General features: G+C 39.7%; 2 protein-coding genes and 1 long non-coding RNA gene across 7 annotated transcripts in view; 1 reads left to right on the top strand and 2 right to left on the bottom strand.

Moving 5' to 3' along the window:
- TBK1 (TANK binding kinase 1) overlaps positions 1-12359 on the bottom strand; it is a 48905-nt gene extending 36546 nt beyond the window's left edge. Inside the window, exons 1-3 of one of the 2 annotated variants that reach the window (XM_003906721.4) lie at positions 12252-12359; positions 8795-8912; positions 4796-4936 (exon numbers count right to left, since the gene is read on the bottom strand). In XM_003906721.4, the coding sequence (XP_003906770.1) occupies positions 4796-4936; positions 8795-8881 (228 nt within the window). In that variant the 5' untranslated portion in view covers positions 8882-8912; positions 12252-12359. The other variant, XM_009181129.2, reaches the window with a different exon arrangement.
- Positions 12360-12570: 211 nt separating this feature from the next.
- Positions 12571-21105, top strand: part of LOC103875813 — a 40437-nt gene continuing 31902 nt past the window's right edge. Inside the window, exon 1 of the long non-coding RNA XR_634778.3 lies at positions 12571-12652. This is a non-coding gene — a long non-coding RNA (uncharacterized LOC103875813). The remainder of the gene's footprint in view (positions 12653-21105) is intronic.
- XPOT (exportin for tRNA) overlaps positions 16099-21105 on the bottom strand; it is a 44292-nt gene continuing 39285 nt past the window's right edge. For 2 of the 4 annotated variants that reach the window (XM_021922560.2, XM_009181133.4), the window contains 2 exons: positions 19695-19751; positions 16099-16688 (listed from right to left, as the gene is read on the bottom strand). In XM_021922560.2, the coding sequence (XP_021778252.1) occupies positions 16662-16688; positions 19695-19751 (84 nt within the window). In that variant the 3' untranslated portion in view covers positions 16099-16661. The remainder of the gene's footprint in view (positions 16689-19694; positions 19752-21105) is intronic. The other 2 variants (XM_003906720.5, XM_009181130.4) reach the window with 1 other exon arrangement.

Here is a 21105-nt window from a genome sequence, read left to right as displayed (position 1 = left end):
GGAAATTCACATCCATGGCATATAGTACCAAAGAGGGCATAATAATCTGTATTGAGGCAGGGCAGAGAGACATAAGTTAAATACGATGAAGTTTTAGAATGATCGTTCCTAGATGGCAGCAACAAAATCAGGATTAGATGAGATGCTGAAGACAAAGATATTAGGAATTTGAAAAATTTCAGGAGATGGTATAACATTTGGCTTGAAAGATATGTTTAGCATGTTTTAGGATTCCCTTGGTATAAATATTATTTATACAACCTAACATTCTTGATTATAATTTTCCATGTAATACTTCTCACTTCTCACCAACTACTTAATTGCCTAAATACATATAAAGAACTGTTCTGGCTGGGCGTGGTGGCTAACGCCTGTAATCCTAGCACTTTGGGAGGCTGAGGTGGGCAGACCACGAGGTCAAGAGATTGAGACCATCCTGGCCAACATGCTGAAACCCCATCTCTACCAAAAATACAAAAATTAGCTGAGTGTGGTGGCACACGCCTCTAGTCCCAGCTACTCAGGAGGCTGAGGCAGGAGAATCACTTGAACCCAGGAGGCAGAGGTTGCAGTGAGCCGAGATTGCGCCACTGCAGTCCAGCCTGGCGACAAAGCGAGACTCCATCTCAAAAAATAAATAAATAAAAGAAAAAGAAAAAGAATTAACATTTTCCAAATTCCTATTAAGAAGTTGGATTTGTTTTTGAAGACAAACCACAGTAAAAAGTAGCTAAATCTGAACTACAAAATCATTGGTACGATGTTATGATGGTTTTGTTAAAATTATCTTTTTTTTTTTTTTTTGAGACGGAGTCTTGCTCTGTCACCCAGGCTGGAGTGCAATGGCCAGATCTCGGCTCACTGCAAGCTCCGCCTCCTGGGTTCCTGCCATTCTCCTGCCTCAGCATCCCGAGTAGCTGGGACTACAGGCGCCCGCCACCTCGCCCGGCTAGTTTTTTGTATTTTTTAGTAGAGACCGGGTTTCACCGTGTTAGCCAGGATGGTCTCGACCTCCTGACCTCGTGATCCGCCCGTCTCGGCCTCCCAAAGTGCTGGGATTACAGGCTTGAGCCACCGCGCCCGGCCTTAAAATTATCTTAAATTTATTTTCTTTTTTTGTTTGAGACAGTCTTGCTCTGTCTCAGAGCAACCTCCACCTCCAAGGTTCAAGTGATTCTCCTGCCTCAGCTCCCAAGTAGCTGGGAGTATGGACATGCTCCACCATGCTTGGCTGATTTTTCTATTATTTTGTAGAGATGGGGTCTCACTATGTTGCCCAGGCTAGTCTCAAACTTCTGGGCTCAAGCAATCTGCCTGCCTCAACCTCCCAAAGTGCTGAGATTGCAAGCTTGAGCCACCACACCCAGTCACTTGAAATTCTTTATTTCCTTTTTTTTTTTTTTTTGAGACGGAGTCTTGCTCTGTTGCCCAGGCTGGAGTGCAGTGGCACGATCTCGACTCTCTGCCTCCCGGGTTCACTCCATTCTCCATTCTCCTGCCTCAGCCTCCCAGGTAGCTGGGACTACAGGCACGTGCCACCACACCCAGCTAATTTTTTTGTATTTTTAGTAGAGACGGGGTTTCACCATGTTAGCCAGGATGGTCTCAATCTCCTGACCTTGTGATCCGCCCGCCTCGGCCTCCCAAAGTGCTGGGATTACAGGCGTGAGACATCACGCCAGTGTTTAATTTCTTATGTATAACAGCACATTTAGGGCAACAGCTCTTCTAACCTCTTAAAATGAAATTTTTCTTATGATGACTACTGTTACTTCAAGGAATGGAGTCCTATCCTTAAAAATAAATGGGGAGCAGAACAGCTGAGTAGTCCCTCTCACAGCAAAGCTCCAGTCTGCTCATTTGCATCTGAGCTGCTCATTTGTTTTAAACCTTAAAATTTTAACATACCATTGATTATAATGCTTCATCAATTTAATAACAGCTTTACGGGGAAAAAGAAATACCATCAAATTACATATACACAATGATTATAAGATGCACACCAATTTCAGAACCTGAAAATGTGAATGAATCTTAAAATCTACTATTCATCTCCAACTTTTTATCCCTTCTTTTATAATTTTTTTCTACATATCTCCAAAACACTTTTATAAAATATTTTAAATTACTTTCTGGCAGTCATTTCAAAAGAGAGAGAGAAATAATTGTAATAGAAAGAAAAAACTGCCAGGCGCGGTGGCTCATGCCTGTAATCCCAGCACTTTGGGAGGCCGAGGCAGGCGGATCACGAGGTCAGGAGATCGAGACCATCCTGGCTAACATGGTGAAACCCCGTCTCTACTAAAAATACAAAAAATTAGCCGGGCTTGGTGGTGCGCGCCTGTAGTCCCAGCTACTCAGGAGGCTGAGGCAGGAGAATGGTGTGAACGGGGGGGCGGAGCTTGCAGTGAGCCAAGATCGCGCCACTGCACTCCAGCCTGGGTGGGTGACAGAGTGAGACTCCGTCTCCAAAAAAAAAAAAAAAAAAAAAAAACCTGTTGCTTTTAAATGATGATATATGTTGATTGTTGAAAATTTGGATAGTATACATAATTCCATTACCTGGAGATAATGAATTAATATTTTGGTGTATTTTTTTTCAGTCTTTTTTCTATGAATCAAATAATGTCATAGATACATAATGCTGTTTGCATATTACACTGTATATATTAACATCATACTACATATATATTTTTAATCCTGATTCTTCTCACATAACATCATATATAAGGTGTTTTGAGAAGATTAAAATTTTGGTAAATATCTCTTTTCATTACCACTTAACTACTATGTGGTAAAATTAACTTTACCCAAAGAGAAGTCAGGCTTTGCCCCTGGCTACTGGAAAGTGATCTCTGGCCCCTGAAATGTCCTATCTGAAAGAACAAGACTTCTGTCTTTGTTCCTCTGGGGACTTTGGCCACTGGAGATTCTAACAGCATGATTTATGATGGGGGCTTTAGAACACACCGTATGAGTTCTGCCCTCCAGAGGAAATGGAGACTAAAGGAATTACCCCAAAACTCTGGAAGGGGCTGGGGACTAAAGGTCAGCAATACAGGCAATAAGTGATCCAGCCTCAGTAAAAACCCTGGACACCAAAGGCTTGGGTGAGCTTCCCTGAATGGCAATACTCCATGCATACTGTCACACATCAATGCTGAGACAGTAATGTGTCCCTCAGGACAAAGAAGCTTCAAGTTTGGAACCCTCCCACATTCCACGCTTTGTGTCTCTTCCTCTGGCTGGTTCTAATTTCCATCTTTTTGCTACAATAAAATAGTAATTGTAAGTATAGCACTCTCCTCAGTTTTGTGAGTCATTCTACTTTCCAGCAAATTACCAAATCTGAGTGTCATGGGCAACCCCCATATTTGCATCCAGCTGGTATGATGTGAGGGTAGTCTTATGGGAACTGTTCTCTCTGTGCAGTTTGCCAAACTCCTTCGCAATTGGTATCAGAAGTCTTGAGCAGACTTGGCAGTCTGGAAGGCTATGCTCTTATCCTTGAGTTTGGCTAATTCCAGGTAACTATCTGCCACACATTCTAATTTATTCAACTTATTTAACCACTCTTTATTATAAACAGCATGCCAATTAAATTTTTATGCATAAAATTATATTTCTGTTTACTTCCTAAGAAATAATCACTAAAAATAAAATCACTAAAGAGTATAAACTACATTTTTTCCCCAAAGACTTTATTGATTGCTCATGTTTAAAGGGATTAAAATAATTTCTATTTCCATTATTTCTAGATTACGTTTCCTAATGACATTCTTACATCCACCATTTCCCCTTAAAAAAATCAATTCTTTTATAATTGGACTTCATATCTTAAACTCTAGGACTCTTGAAATTTTTATTCTTTCGCAAAATAAAAAATTTTTATTTTTTTTAAAGTTTGATTTTTTTCTTTTTATAATTATTTTTTCTTTTTATAATTATTGATTTAACTTGTTACCTGTCTTTTTCTAGTAATAATACTGGTAACCATATTCAATACCCTTTCATTTCTTTATTTCTTTAATTTTTTGAGACAGGGTCTCACTCCATCACCCAGGCTAGAGTACAGTGGCACAATATGGTTCACTGTAGCCTTGATCTCTCAGGCTCAGGTGATCCTCCCACCTCAGCCTCCTGAGTAGCTGGAACTACAGGTGCACACCTCCACGCACGGCAAATTTTTGTATTTTTTACAGAGACAGGGTTTTGCCATGTTGCTCAGGCTGTTCTCGAATTCCTGAGCTCAAGTGATCCTTTCTTTCTTTCTTTCTTTTTTTTCTGAGATGGAGTCTTGCTCTGTTGCCAGGCTGGAGTGCAGCAGCACGATCTCAGCTCACTGTGACCTCTGCCTCCCAGGTTTAAGCAATTCTCCTGCCTCAGCCTCCCAAGTAGCTGGCACTACAGGTGCACACCACCACGCCCAACTAATTTTTGTATTTTTAGTAGAGATGGGGTTTCACCATATTGGTCAGGCTGGTCTCAATCTCTTGACCTCGTGATCTGCCTGCCTTGGCCTCCCAAAGTGCTGGGATTACAGGCATGAGCCACCACACCCAGCCGTACCTGGCCACCCCCTTTGATTTCTTATACTACTGTTTCTGATTCCATTTTTATAATATTTTATTTCTATTGTTCTATGTATTCAAGAATCCTTTAGGATAGAGTATTTGGTTGTACAAACCCCACTTTTCAACAGTTTTTTAAAAAAAATCCATTTTTTAATATTAGGTTCTATCTGTTGACTCACAACTACAATAAATGTAAGATTAACTAAAGTTTTACTACTTACCTCTTCTTCAATAGCAAATAATTTGACAATATTTTTGTGATTGAGTTTTTTCAACACTTCAAATTCTCTCATTTGAACATCCACTGGACGAAGGAAGCTTATGTTATTAAATACTTTGATAGCAAATAAATCACCAGTTTTCTTTAAAAAAAAGAGAGAAATGTTTTACTTATTCATAATATTGTAAAAGAGATTAAAAGGTAGCATTAAAACTAGTTATTGCAACTTATTTTCTGATAGAACATCGTGCATCTTTTAGGCACAGGGAATCTGTACTAGGACTCTTGACTTTTCTAAAAAGTTAAAATGAATCAATTAACTGCTCAACATTTCTTTCAAAGTACACCTTTTGGAATTTAGAAATGGATATTTTCTTTCATATCATAAAGCTTTCATGAGGATACAGTGGGGCAAAAATAGTCACACATCGGAAGATAAAAGCTATAATAATATCAAAAGCAAAATCATCTTTTAGAGAGGAAATAGAAAGTGAAACTCACAAGGGCTTCTCCAAGGCCTAATAATTTTAAACAAATCAAAGCAGGACAGAGAGACTGAGCACTATATTCCACCTATGAGATTTTTATTAAGAATATCAAAGTAATGCAATCAACTTTTCAGAATTATTTTGTAGCTAGGACAATGTTGGGGAGGGGAGTGGGGAAAGCAGGAGTTGCAGAGCGAGGCTAAAGCAGACTTCCTGGTTGGATTCTACCCCTGCTGCCCTGGGTTACTTTCTGCAACTCTACCTAGATGACCAGGGCAGGCTGTTCCTTCACAGACCCTCTCTAGAGGATTAAAGGTATTTATTTCTTCTTCTCTACTGATGTATCGCAGCATCCCACTCTCACTCTTTCATGACCTACTGAAGTAGATCACACACAAAATTACAAAGCACAGCTGTAGCTGGGAGGGAATCTTAGAGGTTCTAAACATACGCTTACATTTCAGGTAAATATCATATTCGTATGTTCTTCTTATTAACCTTCCTTTAAGATTCTCTTTCAGATCCTCTCACTTCCTTCCAATCACTCTAATGAGCAAGCCTCTCCCTCGTGGCCAGTCCAGATCTTGAGTTTAGCCTTACATTTCCCCCCATTCATCCAAGGTTGAACTTCCCTAGAGCAAGCAGGAAAATCCTTTTCTCTTTGAGCCTGGGTTTCAAGCACATTTCATGGCTAAAGACATTTCATCTCTATCAGGACCTCTGTACTGTTCCTGCTTTGGAGCCTTCTTTATACTTTCCACAGATTCACCACTTGGAGCTATCATCCTCCTCTCTCACTCCAGAATCGCATGATCCTTTTCTTAAGGCCATTTAACTGCTTCATAATCCTATGTGATTCCCCTCACCCTGGTCATGCAAAATGCACAAATTGATATATACTCTTTCCAGAGGAAAATGAAAGATGAAAGAGCCAATGACCATTTTCAGACATATGAAGAGCGAAGAATTTAACTATAGTTCAGTTCCACTGTTTTTCCCTTAGTTCAGTAAGGGTAAAGACACTGCCAAATCTATACATCACCCAACAGAGTGATTTTTCTTAAGCTGAGACAGACCTCAAACTCAGTCTAAAACTAGGAGAAACCTAACAGAGGAGCAAGCAGGGAAAATAATACAATTTTGCAATATACCCACTGACCTCACGGTCATTATTTTCCAAACTTGTGTAGACTACATCATGCCTGTGAGATTATCGGGATATAGGTGGAAACGTACCATTTTCCCTTTATTCACCTACACAGTCATCTATTATTCACTAAGTCAAAGTGTATACAAATAATAGAGATCCATATATATATTCCACATATATATGTGTGTGTATATATATCCATATGTGCAGATCAACACATCCTTCAACTCTCTTCCCTTCAACTTCACCATGAATATACACATCCACACTCATACATTAGTAACTAAAAGCAATTTAATGAAAAAGAGATTAAGTAGGTAATATACTTTGAATGACAAGTAATAAATGTTAGAATTCGGTCATTCTAAGAAATAATATAAAAGGGTTAATATCATGGTAAAAATCCTTAAATAGTTAAAGGGAAGCAGGATTTTTTGGAGGATATAGTCCTAAACACTTGAAATTGCCGTCATTAAGAACGAACTTGGTTTCTCAAAGCACCTTCCTAGGAAAGCTGTTGGGGACTAAATATTAGACTGGGCCTTGGCCATCTTTTTCGCACGCGTGTTTGTGTGTGTGTGTGTGTTTCTAGTAGAGACAAGGTTTTGCCATGTTGCCCAGGCTGGTCTCAAAACTCCTAGACACAAGCAATCCACCTATCTTGGCCTCCTAAAGTGCTGGGATTATAGGCGTGAGCCACTATGTCCGATGTGGCAATCTTTTAATTAATTCTTATATTTCTCAAATCCTCATTTTAGATTTCCACACTATAATGGGTACATATTTGTTTCCTTTGGAGAGCTTCAGGTTGTCTTGGGGTAGTCTAATCAGTCCTCATTCATTTACTCATTTTTTCATTCAGCAAACATTTATAGAGTGCATACTATGTGTAGTCATTTACATGAAGCACAGAGTATTTAAGTAAGGAAAGAGGAGCAGGATATGTGACGTATCTTCTAGTGCCAGGCCCTTTCAATATGTCTCATCCAGTCTCTATCACTATTGACTATCTCTCATCCCATCGGCTTCCAATTTACTTCCTTTCTAATCCATCCTGCTACTAAACCGGAAACTGTGTCCAGGGACTGCACATTAGCTATAGTTATATTCACTAGGTCTGCCACAGTGCCTGACACATACCAAGTGATAATTAAAAGTTTGTTAATTTGGACTACAGGAAGATAAGATGATCAGATGTGTTCTCAATGCTAAATTCTGAGTCACTAGTCATTTTCTCTTTGGCATAAAACAAAAGCAATTTCTAGGACGGGGTACCCAGGATCGATCACAAGTAATCTGAGTAAGAATCCAGAGCTTGTGGATAATTCTAGATACAGGGAGAGGAAAGCTAAAAGTTGTCCGTATGGTACTTCTGATTCATTCTCTATGAGCCATAAAGGGTGTTTATAGTCAATATACTCTCCCCAGAGGAAACAGCCGCTCCCCGATGTACGCTTATCTCATCATCACTGACAGAACTGACTGGTAGTCTCAAGAATACAGGAAAAGAGGAAGCAATTCCTCTCTACTAAAACTTTAGGGCCCTATTTCTGAAAATAAGGATTTAGGAAGCTCCAAACATCATTCAGCTCCAAAACAAATTCATAGCACTGCAAAATTTGTATTATGAATGAACTGTGTACTCCATTTTTCCAGCTTCTCTCCCAGAATAGACTCTATTTTTCCAGCGTCTTTCCCAGAATAGGAAGTTTAATTATCTTCGATTTCTTCATTTTAAATTATTTTAACTATTTTTAATTTCATCCTCCACATTGAATCTGACACAAAATCCTTTTTGGTTCTTGAAGTGCCTCTGGGAATAATCTTATTTTATTCCCACCTCCACTACCAGGTTCTGATTACCTTATATGAAAATATGGTCTTTTCAACCTGGGCTCCTTGTTGAGAATCTCATTTTACTCTCATCTGCTTTGTAGGATGCTGTTTTAGTAGGGGTACTTACCCTTACCAGAGCCTATCAGAAACACCTGTGAGTTCCCCTCCAACTACACATCTGCCTCCCTACCATCCAAAATGCCACATCAAATGCTACCTCAACTCATGACACTGAACTTCTGTCAGTGAAACCACTCTCTACCATGGGGGAGCTGCAGTAATCTTTCCCAGTCCATTTTCAACCAATCTGTTTCCCTCCACTCACTAACACTTAATCTCTGCCACCACTGGGTAGACAGTTCACTGCCTGACACAGCTATGCCTTAAATAACCAAAAAAATCATTAAAACAATTTCTTCAGACAAAGGGATCAAAATCACCAAGTCACACATTTTAGCGTAAGCATGCATCTCAGAACAAAATACATACAGTGATAAAAGGTCTTCAAAGTTTTCTCTGTACCAACCTTATGTCTTCCACGAAAGACATTTGCAGTAGCTCCTTGGCCTAAAATATCAGATAAAAGCCACAGATGATTAGAAGTGCTCTGCATCTTGGCTGGATCAGGCAATCCTCTTGTTATACTAAGAGAAAAAACAAATTTGCAAATATGTTTTAAAGGAGTAACACAGTTAAGAAACAAATGTTAGCTGTTTTTAGTCTCAAGTAAGATCACCCATTATCTGTTGCTGAATTGAAGTGTATAAACAGTTCAATATAAATATCTAAGTTTCAAAGTATTTTCAAGTCATAAGTTGCTAATTGATACGGTATAAACTAGTCAAAATATGAACCATTATGATTCAAGTTAGATTTTCCTCTGGAGAGATGGATCTGAATGTTCAGTTCTAGCCAAGGTAGATTTTTACTTTCAACTTTTTAATCAATATCACTTTCTGTGCTTAACTCTTTGGTGTCACCTTGTCTGTTTTCATTTGTCTAAAATTCTGCAGGGATGACTAAAATTTGACATAATGGTATAAACGGATTATTAAGAGTAACTTTAAGTTGAAGATTAAAGCAAGATGCCATTTTCCCCATGATCATCATTTTGATTACATTGTTTCCCTTTAAGTTAGTATACACTACACATACTATAATAAAATACAATAATATGACAAAAAAAATATTTGAGTTTCAGCTGACAGCAGTGGCTCATGCCTGTAATCCCAGCACTTTGGAAGGCCAAGGTGGGCAGATCACCTGAGGCCAGGAGTTTGAGACCTTGGCTAACATAGAAAAGCCCTGTCTCCAGAAAAAATACAAAAATTAGATGGGTATAGTGGCAGGCAACTGTATCCCAGCTACTCGGGAGGCTGAGACAGGAGAATCACTTGAACCCGGAAGCAGAGGCTGCAGTGAGCCCAGATCGTGCCACCCCATTCCAGGCTGGGTGACACAGCAAGACTCCATCTCAAAAGGAAAAAAAAAAAAATCTAAGTTTCTAGCAATATTCAAGGCTAAAATGTTGTGTGAGCTTTGGAAAAAAAAACATTAACCAATGACATACATTCAATTTAATTAACTTATCACAGGGCTAAAAGAAACATCTATTTCTCAGTCGGGTACAGTGGCTCATGCCTGTAATCCCAGCACTTTGGGAGTCCGAGGCGGGCGGACCACAAGGTCAGCAGTTCGAGACCAGCCTGGCCAATATGGAGAAACCCCTCTTCTACTAAAAATACAAAAAAATTAGCCAGGCATGGTGGTGCATACCTGTAATTCCAGCTACTCAGGAGGCTGAGGCAGGAGAATTGCTTGAACCCGGCAGGCAGAGGTTGCAGTGAGCTGAGATCGCGCCACTGCACTTCAGCCTGGGTGAAAGAGCGAGACTCCATCTCAAAAAAAAACAAAAACAAAAACAAAAAAACCCAACACCTATTTCTCTTCTAATTTTGTCTTTGTCCATGAGAGTGATATTGTTACTTACCTCCTTCAAATGTTTTGAAAGACTAATTTAAGACATAATTTAAGGTGTTTTAAAATAAAGAAAAGTAATAATGTAAAATATAATAAATATAAAAAAATTACTTTGTTTCCTTCAGAGCAGGGAAACACTAATGAAAACAAATGTTGCCATTGCATAATATTTCCATAAGCTAAAATTTCATCTACACAATCTACACAGAACTTGACAAGTACAAAGGAAAGGTGCAAAAATTATTATTCCTGAAAAGTTACGAACTCTTCTGAAATTAGGGATAGTTTCTCCAACCTCCAAGTATAAATATATAAACGTATCAAGTAGCCTGTATTATCAAGTCTTTAATACTGAAAAGCTATGGATCTATCAAGGTATACAAAATATCCAAGCTCCACATTGGACTAAAATTGATGTATGCTAACATGGCATAAACACTAGTCCTACCATGCCCCCTTAAACCTGCTGTACTGTCATCAAAACATGGATTTTAATATCCCTCCACAGTAAGTTAAAGCAAAAAGTAGTATGCTAGAGTAGGTATTCTGTGATGAATTAATGACCACCAATATGCCCAAGTTGGGTTAGGAATATGCAGAATGGTCAGGGATCTCAATTTTACCAATCACAGATACAGCAGGATAGTTTTATATAATTTTACCACCCATCTAATTTAGATAAATTTTATATACGACTACTGGAAATAAGTAATAAAAATATTTCCTTTTCACAAATAAGGAATACACATTTGTCAGTTATTACATTTCATTTACGATACAATAATAAACGTCTCAACTATCTAATGAAAAACTTTCCCTAATCAATGTAACTATAAATGGCAAATAGTACCATTAGGTACCTATATGTATGTACCTTCAGAATAATAAGAAAAATATTTATCAGCTAAGGTATCTGTTCTCTATGCAGATACAAAACTATAGTTTCTGTTTAAGAGTAATCACAATAGTGGTCAGGGGAAATATCTTCTGAAACTATCTTCCAATAACTCCACAATAACATGCTAAAACATGACTCAGCACACCCACAACGTGCTTGCCATATAAATCGTCCCAAATTTTTGACAAGCATATAGGCAAGCACTCCACAAGTATGTTGCTGATGATGCCGTGTTCAGTCTACTTCCTTATACCGTGCAAAATGAAAGTTACTATTTGCTGAGGGATGAAAACAGGTTTGACGACATGGCCTAAGGACAAAGTTCCAGGATTTCCAAACTCTACCCCTATGTGATTCATACACTGGGGCTTCCAGAGTGGAAAAGACCTGTCTTTGGTTATACCTTTGGCAATTACTTGTGAGTTGTTTTGAGGCCACCTACTAAAAATACCTGGGATAGAGACTACAAATTAAACTCATAAGTCAGGTAGACGAGGAGCAAGGAACGTCTGGGAATTCGCATTTCATAGGCATATATTTAACATATCTTAGGCTTCTAGTTTCCGGTGTGAGTCAACCTCTGCGGACAGAACATCACTAAAACTCTAAGGAAACGTCTCTTTTTAATCCTCTGAAAAATCAATGCATTTAAAAACTGCCAGTTGTGTCGACTCTCGGAAAGAGGGTAGAAAACAGCGAGTCTAACTTCAAGGGAAAGAGGTGCCCCTGCCTCCCCGGGCAGCCAGGGCCCAGGCCCGGTAACGGAGTCGTCCTCTTTGTGCCCAAAGCCGCCGGACGGGATGCAGGTCGAGGACCGGCCGCGCGGCGAGGAGCGGGGATGCAGGGAACAGGGCCCGCGCGACCATTCCACCCGCTACGGCCGCCCCTGACACACACCCCAGAGGCAGTGTCCGCGCAGCCTGGGTCCTGGATGGCTTGGCCTCGGGTCGTGCTGGGCTTCTCGGTGCGCCCGCCCCCGCCCCCGCTCTGACTCAGCATCCCAGCCTCCCACAGGGGGCGGGAGCGCTCCCCGCCGGGCGGCGCAGGCCTGACCGACCGCGCCCCGCGCCGCCTTGGCCCCTCCGCCCGCGGCCGTCTCACTTACCCAGCCGGGTCTCCGCCGCGCCACCGCCGGCGGGCTCCCGCGGCCTCGAGCCCCAGGACACTTCCGGCTTCGCAAGCCCTGGCCGGGGGCCACGTGACCGACGGCCGGCGCGCCGGTGCGGGTGCGCGTGCGCACGTCTATGGCCCGTCCGGTAGCCACCGCAGCTGCGGCGGCGACTGCTGAGTCGGCTTCCCAGGCCACGGTAATGAGGGGAATGTCTGGAGACACACCCCGTCCACTGTTCCCCTCGCTCCCCTTTACTCTAAAGGCGAAGTGAGGAGCCCTGAGCAGCGAACGCAATAACTGGGATTCCCGCAACTGCAAATCCCGCCCCTACCCCGAGCGCCGGCCGACAGTGGGGCGGACCGACTCTGAACAAGGGATTACATCCCGATTTACAGGTTTGCAGAACGTGGGACACGTCGGGGGGCAGGCAGAGACGGCCGGCAGAGCCGGGAGGGATGGATTCTATGTTTTAAGGGCCCACTTTGGCTGCAGTGGAACCGGATTATCGTCTCACAGTAATTCAGACTTTACATTCTTTTTTTCATTTTCCTATCACCCAGAAAGACGTTAAATTCTTAATGTAAGTATGTTCATTTAACTCCCTCTTGGTATTTTGGAAAATGGCCGTTTTGAAGTATCTAACTCTAAACTTAAGAATTTAAGAACTAAAACCTAAATACTAAAATTAGGTCCTGCAATATTCGTACAGTCAAAATCTCAAGCAGCTATTCCCAATAAGGAATAGCTTTCTGAAGGGGTCCCTTCTGCCCACGGACAGCAAAACAGGCCTTTCTCAACGTAAGGAGGGGGCAGACAGACCGCTGCTCATCTAGGGCTAAATTTCTGAGTGGAGGGGAAGAGGAAGATGGTGTGTCCCAGAGTAAGTACTACAGCAAACACGAATGAACGGGAAGTCATGAGGAGTGGCTCAGAGGCTTTTGGAAGTCATGAGGAGTGGCTCAGAGGCTTTTGAATGGAACAGACCTAGGGTTGCTATCTTGGCCGCCAATTACTAACTTAGCAAGTTTCTTACCTCTCTAAGCCTCAGTTTTATCAAATGCACAATGGAGATAACAAAAGTCCACTCTAATGTGTTCTTACAAAGCAAGTTACTTTATTAGCATTTTAAACAATGTATAAGTGATGGAATCATTCTAACAACACATCTATTCACTGCTTACAATTCCAACCAATTTCAGTTCTCTGATATCTAATGACAAGAGCGAAGACCTGTTAAAGTTCCTTCCACCAGTAAAACCACAGCTCAAAGTTGTGGGAGTGATTAATTGAGCCAAAGGCCTTCATTCACATGTTTACCACATTAAAATACCACACAGTGTCTTCTTATAAGGTCAACCACCTGGGAACCAGTTAACATTAGCATTAAGATTTAAATAAACTGTTAGGCACAGGGCTAAATCAGGCATTACAAAACCCTGTGGTTCCCTAGTCAAGTCACACAAATCCCCAAATATTTCAGCTTGTTAACAGTTTGTCCTTCCTCTCCTGAGACAATTATTTGGGTACTTGCTTTTGGTAATAAGGAAATTCACGATGGAAGTTTCCTAACTGTGATGGTGCTCTAGGCAACTTCAGAGAAGAAGATAGAAATTATGCATGATTATATAACATGAAGAGTTTAATTTTTATTACACACTCAATTTCCATGCCCTGATTTCTCTTAGCTCGATAAACACATGTAAATCTTCTGCAGAGCTTTAAAGAGCTCCGAACGGGAAAACACCTTCCCATATATGGAATTGATAGCATAGTACAGGCCGCGTGCAGTGGTTTATGCCTGTAATCCCAACATTGTGAGGCCAGTGGGAGGATTGAGGCCAGGAGTTTGAGACCAGACTGAGTAACAGAGAGAGACCCTGTCTCTACCAAAAAAAAAGAAAAAAAGTACCCGGATGTGGTGGTGCACACCTGCGATCACAGCTAATCCAGATGCTGAAGCAGGAGGATTAGTAGAGTATGGGGCTAGAAGTTACAGTGAGCTATGATGTCACCACTGCACTCCAGCCTGGGTGACAGACTGGTCTCTATTAAAAAAAAAAAAAAAAGTATAGTGATACACTATTAATTCCATATATGCTAATATGAGATAGCATCCATATAAACTACTATCAAGTCTTTATGTGCCAGCTACTGCAATAAGTCTTTTCACGTTTAACTCATTGAATTCATAATGAGTTTTGAGGTAGCTACCATTATTTCCCCCATTTTACAAATAGGAAAAGAAAACTTAGGCTGGGAGACATTATTTAACTTGCCCAAGGTTCTAAACCAGTTACTGGCAGAACTGGTATTTGAACCTACTTAATCTGATTCTAGAGCCTGTGCTATATAAACTCTTACCCACTATGCTATGCTACTCATTAGTATCTGTTTAACAATTACTACTATTACAATAGCTGTAATTATCACTCGTATAGTACAGGGGACCCTATCAAAGAAACACTCGGCTTTCACTTATCTATTTCTGAAAACATTTTTTATTAAAGTATAAGGTGCATTTCACTGATTTATTTTATTTTATTTTATTTTATTTTTTGAGACAGAGTCTCTCTGTTGCCCAGGCTAGAGTGCAATGGCACAATCTCGGCTCACTGCAACCTCCACCTCCTGGGTTCAAGCAATTCTCTGCCTCAGCCTCCAAGTAGCTGGGATTACAGGTGCCCGCCACCACGCCTGGCTAATTTTTGTATTTTTAGTAGAGATGGGGTTTCACCATGTTGGCCAGGCTGATCTTGAACTCCTGACCTTGTGATCCACTCACCTCGGCCTCCCAAAGTGCTGGGATTACAGGCGTGAGCCACCGTGCCCGGCTGATTTATTTTTATAATTGTCAATTTAGTTAAGTACTTTTATTATATGATGTAAGAAAAATGTTTGAAATGTCTTCTGGAATTAACCAGAACAAAATAAATGTGCAAAATTTAGAATAGAATTTTACAGAGTTTATAGGCCACTGAAGCCCATCATGAAACCCATTCATGAGGCCAAAGGGCAAAACACACCCTCCCTGAAAATCTCAATTGAGCTTTTAGAATTTAAACTTAAATGTCTATATGAATTCTGCTGCTCAGTTTTGTCCCTCCTCTCTTCTTAATTTTCCAGTGATACTACTGATAACTATTATTTCCTTTTGCTTTCTCAAGTAGCTATGAATAAAAATGGAGGAAGGCAGGGGTAAGTACTTCTAGTAATTAAATGTTAGCTACCATTTACAAACATAATAAACACATAGGTATACTATAGGTATACTGTGTTCTAAATACATCCAATGAAAGAGTTAGAAAATAAATTGGGATTTTAAATTCTTTTTTTTTCTGAGACAGAGTCTCACTTTCTCGCCCAGGCTGGCATGCAGTGGCACAATCTCAGCTCACTGCAACCTCTGCCTTCTGGGTTCAAGCGATTCTCCTGCCTCAGCCTCCTGAGTAGTTGGGATTACAAGCGTGCACCATCACACTTGGCTAACTGTTGTATTTTTAGTAGAGATGGGGTTTCACCATGTTGGCCAGGCTAGTCTCAAACTCCTGACCTCAAATGATCCACCTGCCTTGGCTTCCCAAAGTGCTGGGATTACAGTCGTGAGCCACCACGCCTGGCCTGGAATTTTAAATTCTATCAACAGATTCACATAGGCTTTTTCTAGTACATTAAAAAAAAAGACTCTCATATAACAGAACTAAGTTGCGTGTTACCTTTGAGGAGTGAGGTTAAATGAATTAAAGCATCCACACACTCATATTTGTAAACCTTTAAATGGGAAAATAGGGAGAGATTAAGATGAAAATAAAACTAAAGTATTTACAATAATTCCAGAAAAGACTTGGTAGATTTCACTACGTAAAATTTATTTTTTTATATATATATAAAAAAAAAAGTATAACACTGGAGCCTAAAACCATTCTCTTTTGTAGAATACATATTGGCATTGAAACAGTTTAAAGAAATGAAATGGCTATCTACAAAAAGTTAGTTTTGATTGTTGTATTCCCCCCATACTTTATGTGTCTTCACACATAAAGAAAATTTTCAAACATTTTATATTCAGCAATTTTTTAAAAAGTACACTGTTTTCCACTGCTATGGTCTTTATAAAGGACTTGACTTAAAATTTCAAATAAAAAAGAATTAAGGTTCTAGGATAACTGTGTCTTTTAAGAGCATCTTTATACAGAACAGTTTGGACCGGCATGCAGGCAACTTCTTTTGTTGTTACATACCTGTGTCAGGAAAATTACACCCATTTTACAGAAAAATCCCAGAACATATACTGCAGTAAGCTCAAAACAGTGTGAAAAAGACCAGTGTGAATGGCACACAAAAATCGCTTCTTTATACACTAACTGGAATTCCTGATCATGAAGTAGGCACAGGGAAATCCAGTCCTTAGGGCTTTGCTCTCTGGAAGAACACCTGTAAAATAAAGTATCAATGCAGTCAGTACTAACGTCAGAAGGCATCACTTTCACCTGAAGAATGGCTCCAAGTTTCTGAGTGCTAGCAGTGTTCTTTTGTAACATATGATAGACATTTAGAACATTTCACATGCCTTATATATCCATATGTAATCCAAGGTAAGAACTTTCTGTTCTGGAGAATTTGGTAAGTCTAGCTATAACTTAGGCTGACATCACCCAACTGGGGAAGTAGTGAAAATATGGTATTATCTCTATGCTATGGAAATCAAGTGGTCAGAAGAAAACATGCTCTTGACACCTTTTTACTGATTGGTACTATTTCAAAATTAACACTGGTAAATTACATATTGAGGCTAGGCGCGGTGGCTCACACCTGTAATCCCAGCACTTTGGGAGGCTGAGGTGGGCGGATCACCTGAGGTCAGGAGTTTGAGATCAGCCTGACTAACACGGAGAAACCCCATCTCTACTCAAAATAGAAAAAATTAGCCTGGTGCGGTGGCACATGCCTGTAATCCCAGCTACTCGGGAGGCTGAGGCAGGAGAATCACTTGAACCCAGGAGGCGGAGGTTGTGGTGAGCCGAGATCGTGCCATTGCACTCCAGCCTGGGCAACAATAGCGAAACTCTGTCTCAAAAATAAATAAATAAGTAAAATTTGAGGGGGAAACAAGTCAAAGCTAAACACAGCAATTCTAACCCCATAAGGAATTTACTATTTATTTGATGATTCAAAAGTACTTCCAAGTCAAAATTTGAGACTACAAAGGAATTGGCTAGAGGCTGTGCTAGGCATGGCCTAGTACTACACACTGCCATCCATAGCAGGTCAGGTGAGCATCAGACATAATTCACTGTTCTCAGTAAGGACAATGATATGGTTTGATCCTGTGTCCCCACCCAGATCTCATCTTGTAGCTCCCATAATTCCCATGTGTTGTGGGAAGGACGGGGTGGGAGATGATTGAATCATGGGGGCAGGTCTTTCCCATGTTGTTTTCCTGATAGTAAATGGGTCTCACGAGATCTGATGGTTTTAAAAATGGGAGTCTCCCTGCACAAGCTCTCTTTTTGCCTGCTGCCATCCACGTAAGATGTGACTCGCTCCTCCTTGCCTTCCAACATGATTGTGAGGCCTCCCCTGCCATGTGGAATTGTGAGTCCAATAAACCTATTTTGTAAATTGCCCAGTCTCGGGTATGTCTTTATCAGCAGCGTGAAAATGGACTAATACAGGCAAGAACAGTATTGATAGTGCCCTAGTACCCAGGAGATTCATTTAACAGATAATCTACTGACTATGTGCAGGGAAAAGAATGATCACTATATAGGCAAAAGAAAACCTTACAAGGAGACCGTGCTTAAGGCAAACATAGAAAAATGGGTACAGTTCACACAGAAGTTGGGCTGCTATTAAGGCAGGATTTTTGAAGAACTACAAGAACAGTAAAGACCATTTCTGCAAGAAAAAACAGAAAGGTAGTCTCAGGTCAGAATTCGAAAAAAAAATTAAGTGCCAAACTGAGAAACATGAATTTGTTTAGGAAGATTATGAGGAAGGTGAATAAATATCAAAGGACTATTTGAAGAGTCAAACACATCAGCCTGGCTAGAACAAGAGAAGAGAGATCAGAGTAAGATAACATCAGCCTACACCAGAGCAGCAGAGACAGAAGAGAGGATGAGAAAAGAATCTGCAAGATCTGAGGATCAATCAGATGTGAAGGGAGGAATGAGCACAAAAGAATGAAATTCATTTTTTCCAACTAGAATAATAATGCTAATACTGAGATAGTTATGATCACTAAGATAATGTCATCACTGAAGAGAAGTTGGGCCCAGAAGGAAGACTTTTTACAAATGCTATGCCGATGAATAACCACATCTGGAGAACAAGCCTTCTACAGGGTACCTAGATCTACTGTTACAGACACCTCTAATAGTGAGGATTGAGTCCTTAAATTCAGTTTGACTGATCGGTTATTCAACAGGGGTTACTCGCATAGGCACTTTGCTTTTTTATGGGAGGATGGCGAAGGGGAGGGTTCCCAATGATTAAAAAAAAAAAAAAAGCCCTCAATATTCTTCCACACAAACTCTCTGAGATGTTTAAGCTGACGAACTACAACTAAGAAAAAACTGACAAGGGAAAATGTTAGAAACACAGTCAAAGGATGACACACTTCTGTGCAGAGCCCTTTGATTTACAAATTCCACTGAATGTCTTCACCAAAAGAACCAGGTGCTACACTAAGTTACCTGCTACTGAATTTAATATAGTCCTTTGTCTTCAAATTATCTGAGTGAAGATAATAAAAAATAAACAATTCATCTTGTCACACTAACTTTATTTCTAGATCATGAGCTCCTTATGGGGAGGGAAAATTACTCATAGTTGTATTTGCAGCCATTAGTGTAGTACTTGGTACATAAAAAGCAGTCATGATGTATGAAATGAATGACTACCTAAGGTAAGACCAAGACAGTTTCATCTCATGAACTTAATTATAACTATGAATACCAAATAAACATGTGACACTTTTTGTTGATTTGCAGAGTTAAAAAAAAAAAAAAATCAGTAATTTCGTAGATGTAAAAGGAGGCTTGATGGCCCAAATCTGAGGATTCTCGTTTTTGTATGTTTTACAGTTCAAATGTTTCAAAATAGGATATAAGCAAGTATCTCCTTCTTCTGTTTTTATATTTTTAGCCCCTTCTTTTCAACTTAATGTAGACAACTGTTCCTGAACATTTCTTATTCTCCTAATGCCTCTAGTTTCTATTTAATTACATCATGAAACTATAAAATAAAACTGGCATTTTCTCACCAATATAATCAAAGGTGTACACATTCAGTGTGCTTACCTAACTTACGATCTTTTGCAACAGCTTAGTTAAAAGGGACTTCACATAAACATCTATAATTACAGATACATATTCTCTCTTGGCTCTCAAACATTACCTAATTGTATGAAGATACGTGAGCTTCGCAAATACCTACCTTTAAGTAATTTTTAAAAACTTTAGCATCAGGCTGCTGAAGCGCTTGACAAAACTCCTGGTGGGTGGGGAAAAGAGGGAGAAAGAACAAATGTATTCGTATTAAATCCATTGTAATTCATATCCACTTTTTTTTTTTTAATTTTTTTTAAGAGATGGTCTTGCTCTGTCATCTAGGCTGGAGTACAGCGGTGTGATCATAGCTCACTGCAGCCTCCAACTCCTAGGCTCAAAGGACACTCCCACCTCAGCCTCCCAAGAAGCTGGAATTACAGGTATAAGTCACTGTGCCTGGCTCTTTTTTTAAAAAAGCTGTAGTTAAAAACACTTAAAACTTATCACGTTAACCACTTTTACATGTACAGTACAGTAGCATTAACTACATGCACACTATTGTACAACAGGTTTCTAGAACTTTTACATCTTGCAAAACAAGCTTGCTTTCTGCCTCTTAACTGAAGAACTCCCCATTTTCCCCTGCTCCAGCCCCTGGCAACCACCACTTTCTGCTTTGGTGAGTCTACTTTAGATATCTCAAACAAATGGAATCATATAGCATTGTCTTTTAATAACTGCCTTATTTCATTTAGCATAACGTCCTCTAGGTTCATCCACATTATAGCATATGACAGGATTATTTTATAAATCAGGCTTAATATTCTATTGTGTATATATACCATATTTTGTTTATTTTTCTGTCAAAGGAATTTAAGGTTGCTTCAAATTCATAGTATTTAATTTATCAAGATCAATTCAAACAGTATCTCACCACAAGAGGTTTATAGCATTTTCAAATGTTAGTACTTGTCAAACAGGCTGATTTCACTTTTGAGAACATAGCTCTCCTAGACAAGGTGGACTCATGCCTGATAAGAGTGGGACAAAAACTACATTGCTATGGCTGCTCACATCTAGTAAGAGGGATAACCAAACAGAGCTAGACCAAAAGAAAAAGAGAATTCTAATAGGGAATATTCTGCAAAATGTGTTGTCAGACATAAGGCATATTAAAAATGGAAAACTGAGGTTCCTTATCTTTCATAATGAATTACTAAATAGAAAAATAATTTTGCTTCATTTAGCAATCTGGAAGAAGATTAGCTGTAAACTGAATGGTCTAGTTCTACTTTTGGTGAGCACTAAGATCACAAAAATAATTAATAATTATTTTCATTAAAATACTAGTTTACTTATGTAACAAATGATAACCAAGAAAGTCATTAATATCTCTAAAGTTAAAGGTGGTATATTGTTAAGTAAGAGATCACAAATTCATTAAAAATGAGTTAAATTCATTTTTTAAACTCATGTGAGATCTACTTTATTTTTGGAAAAACAGCATTATAAAAGCCTCAAAAAAACACCATTGAGGCTGGGCGCAATGGTTCATGCCTGTAATCTCATCACTTTGG

This window comes from Papio anubis, chromosome 9 (assembly GCF_008728515.1).
Source record: "Papio anubis isolate 15944 chromosome 9, Panubis1.0, whole genome shotgun sequence".
Taxonomy (NCBI): domain Eukaryota; kingdom Metazoa; phylum Chordata; class Mammalia; order Primates; family Cercopithecidae; genus Papio; species Papio anubis.
The sequence above is the reverse complement of the archived record's forward strand: the minus strand, read 5'-3'. Positions and strand labels throughout refer to the sequence as shown.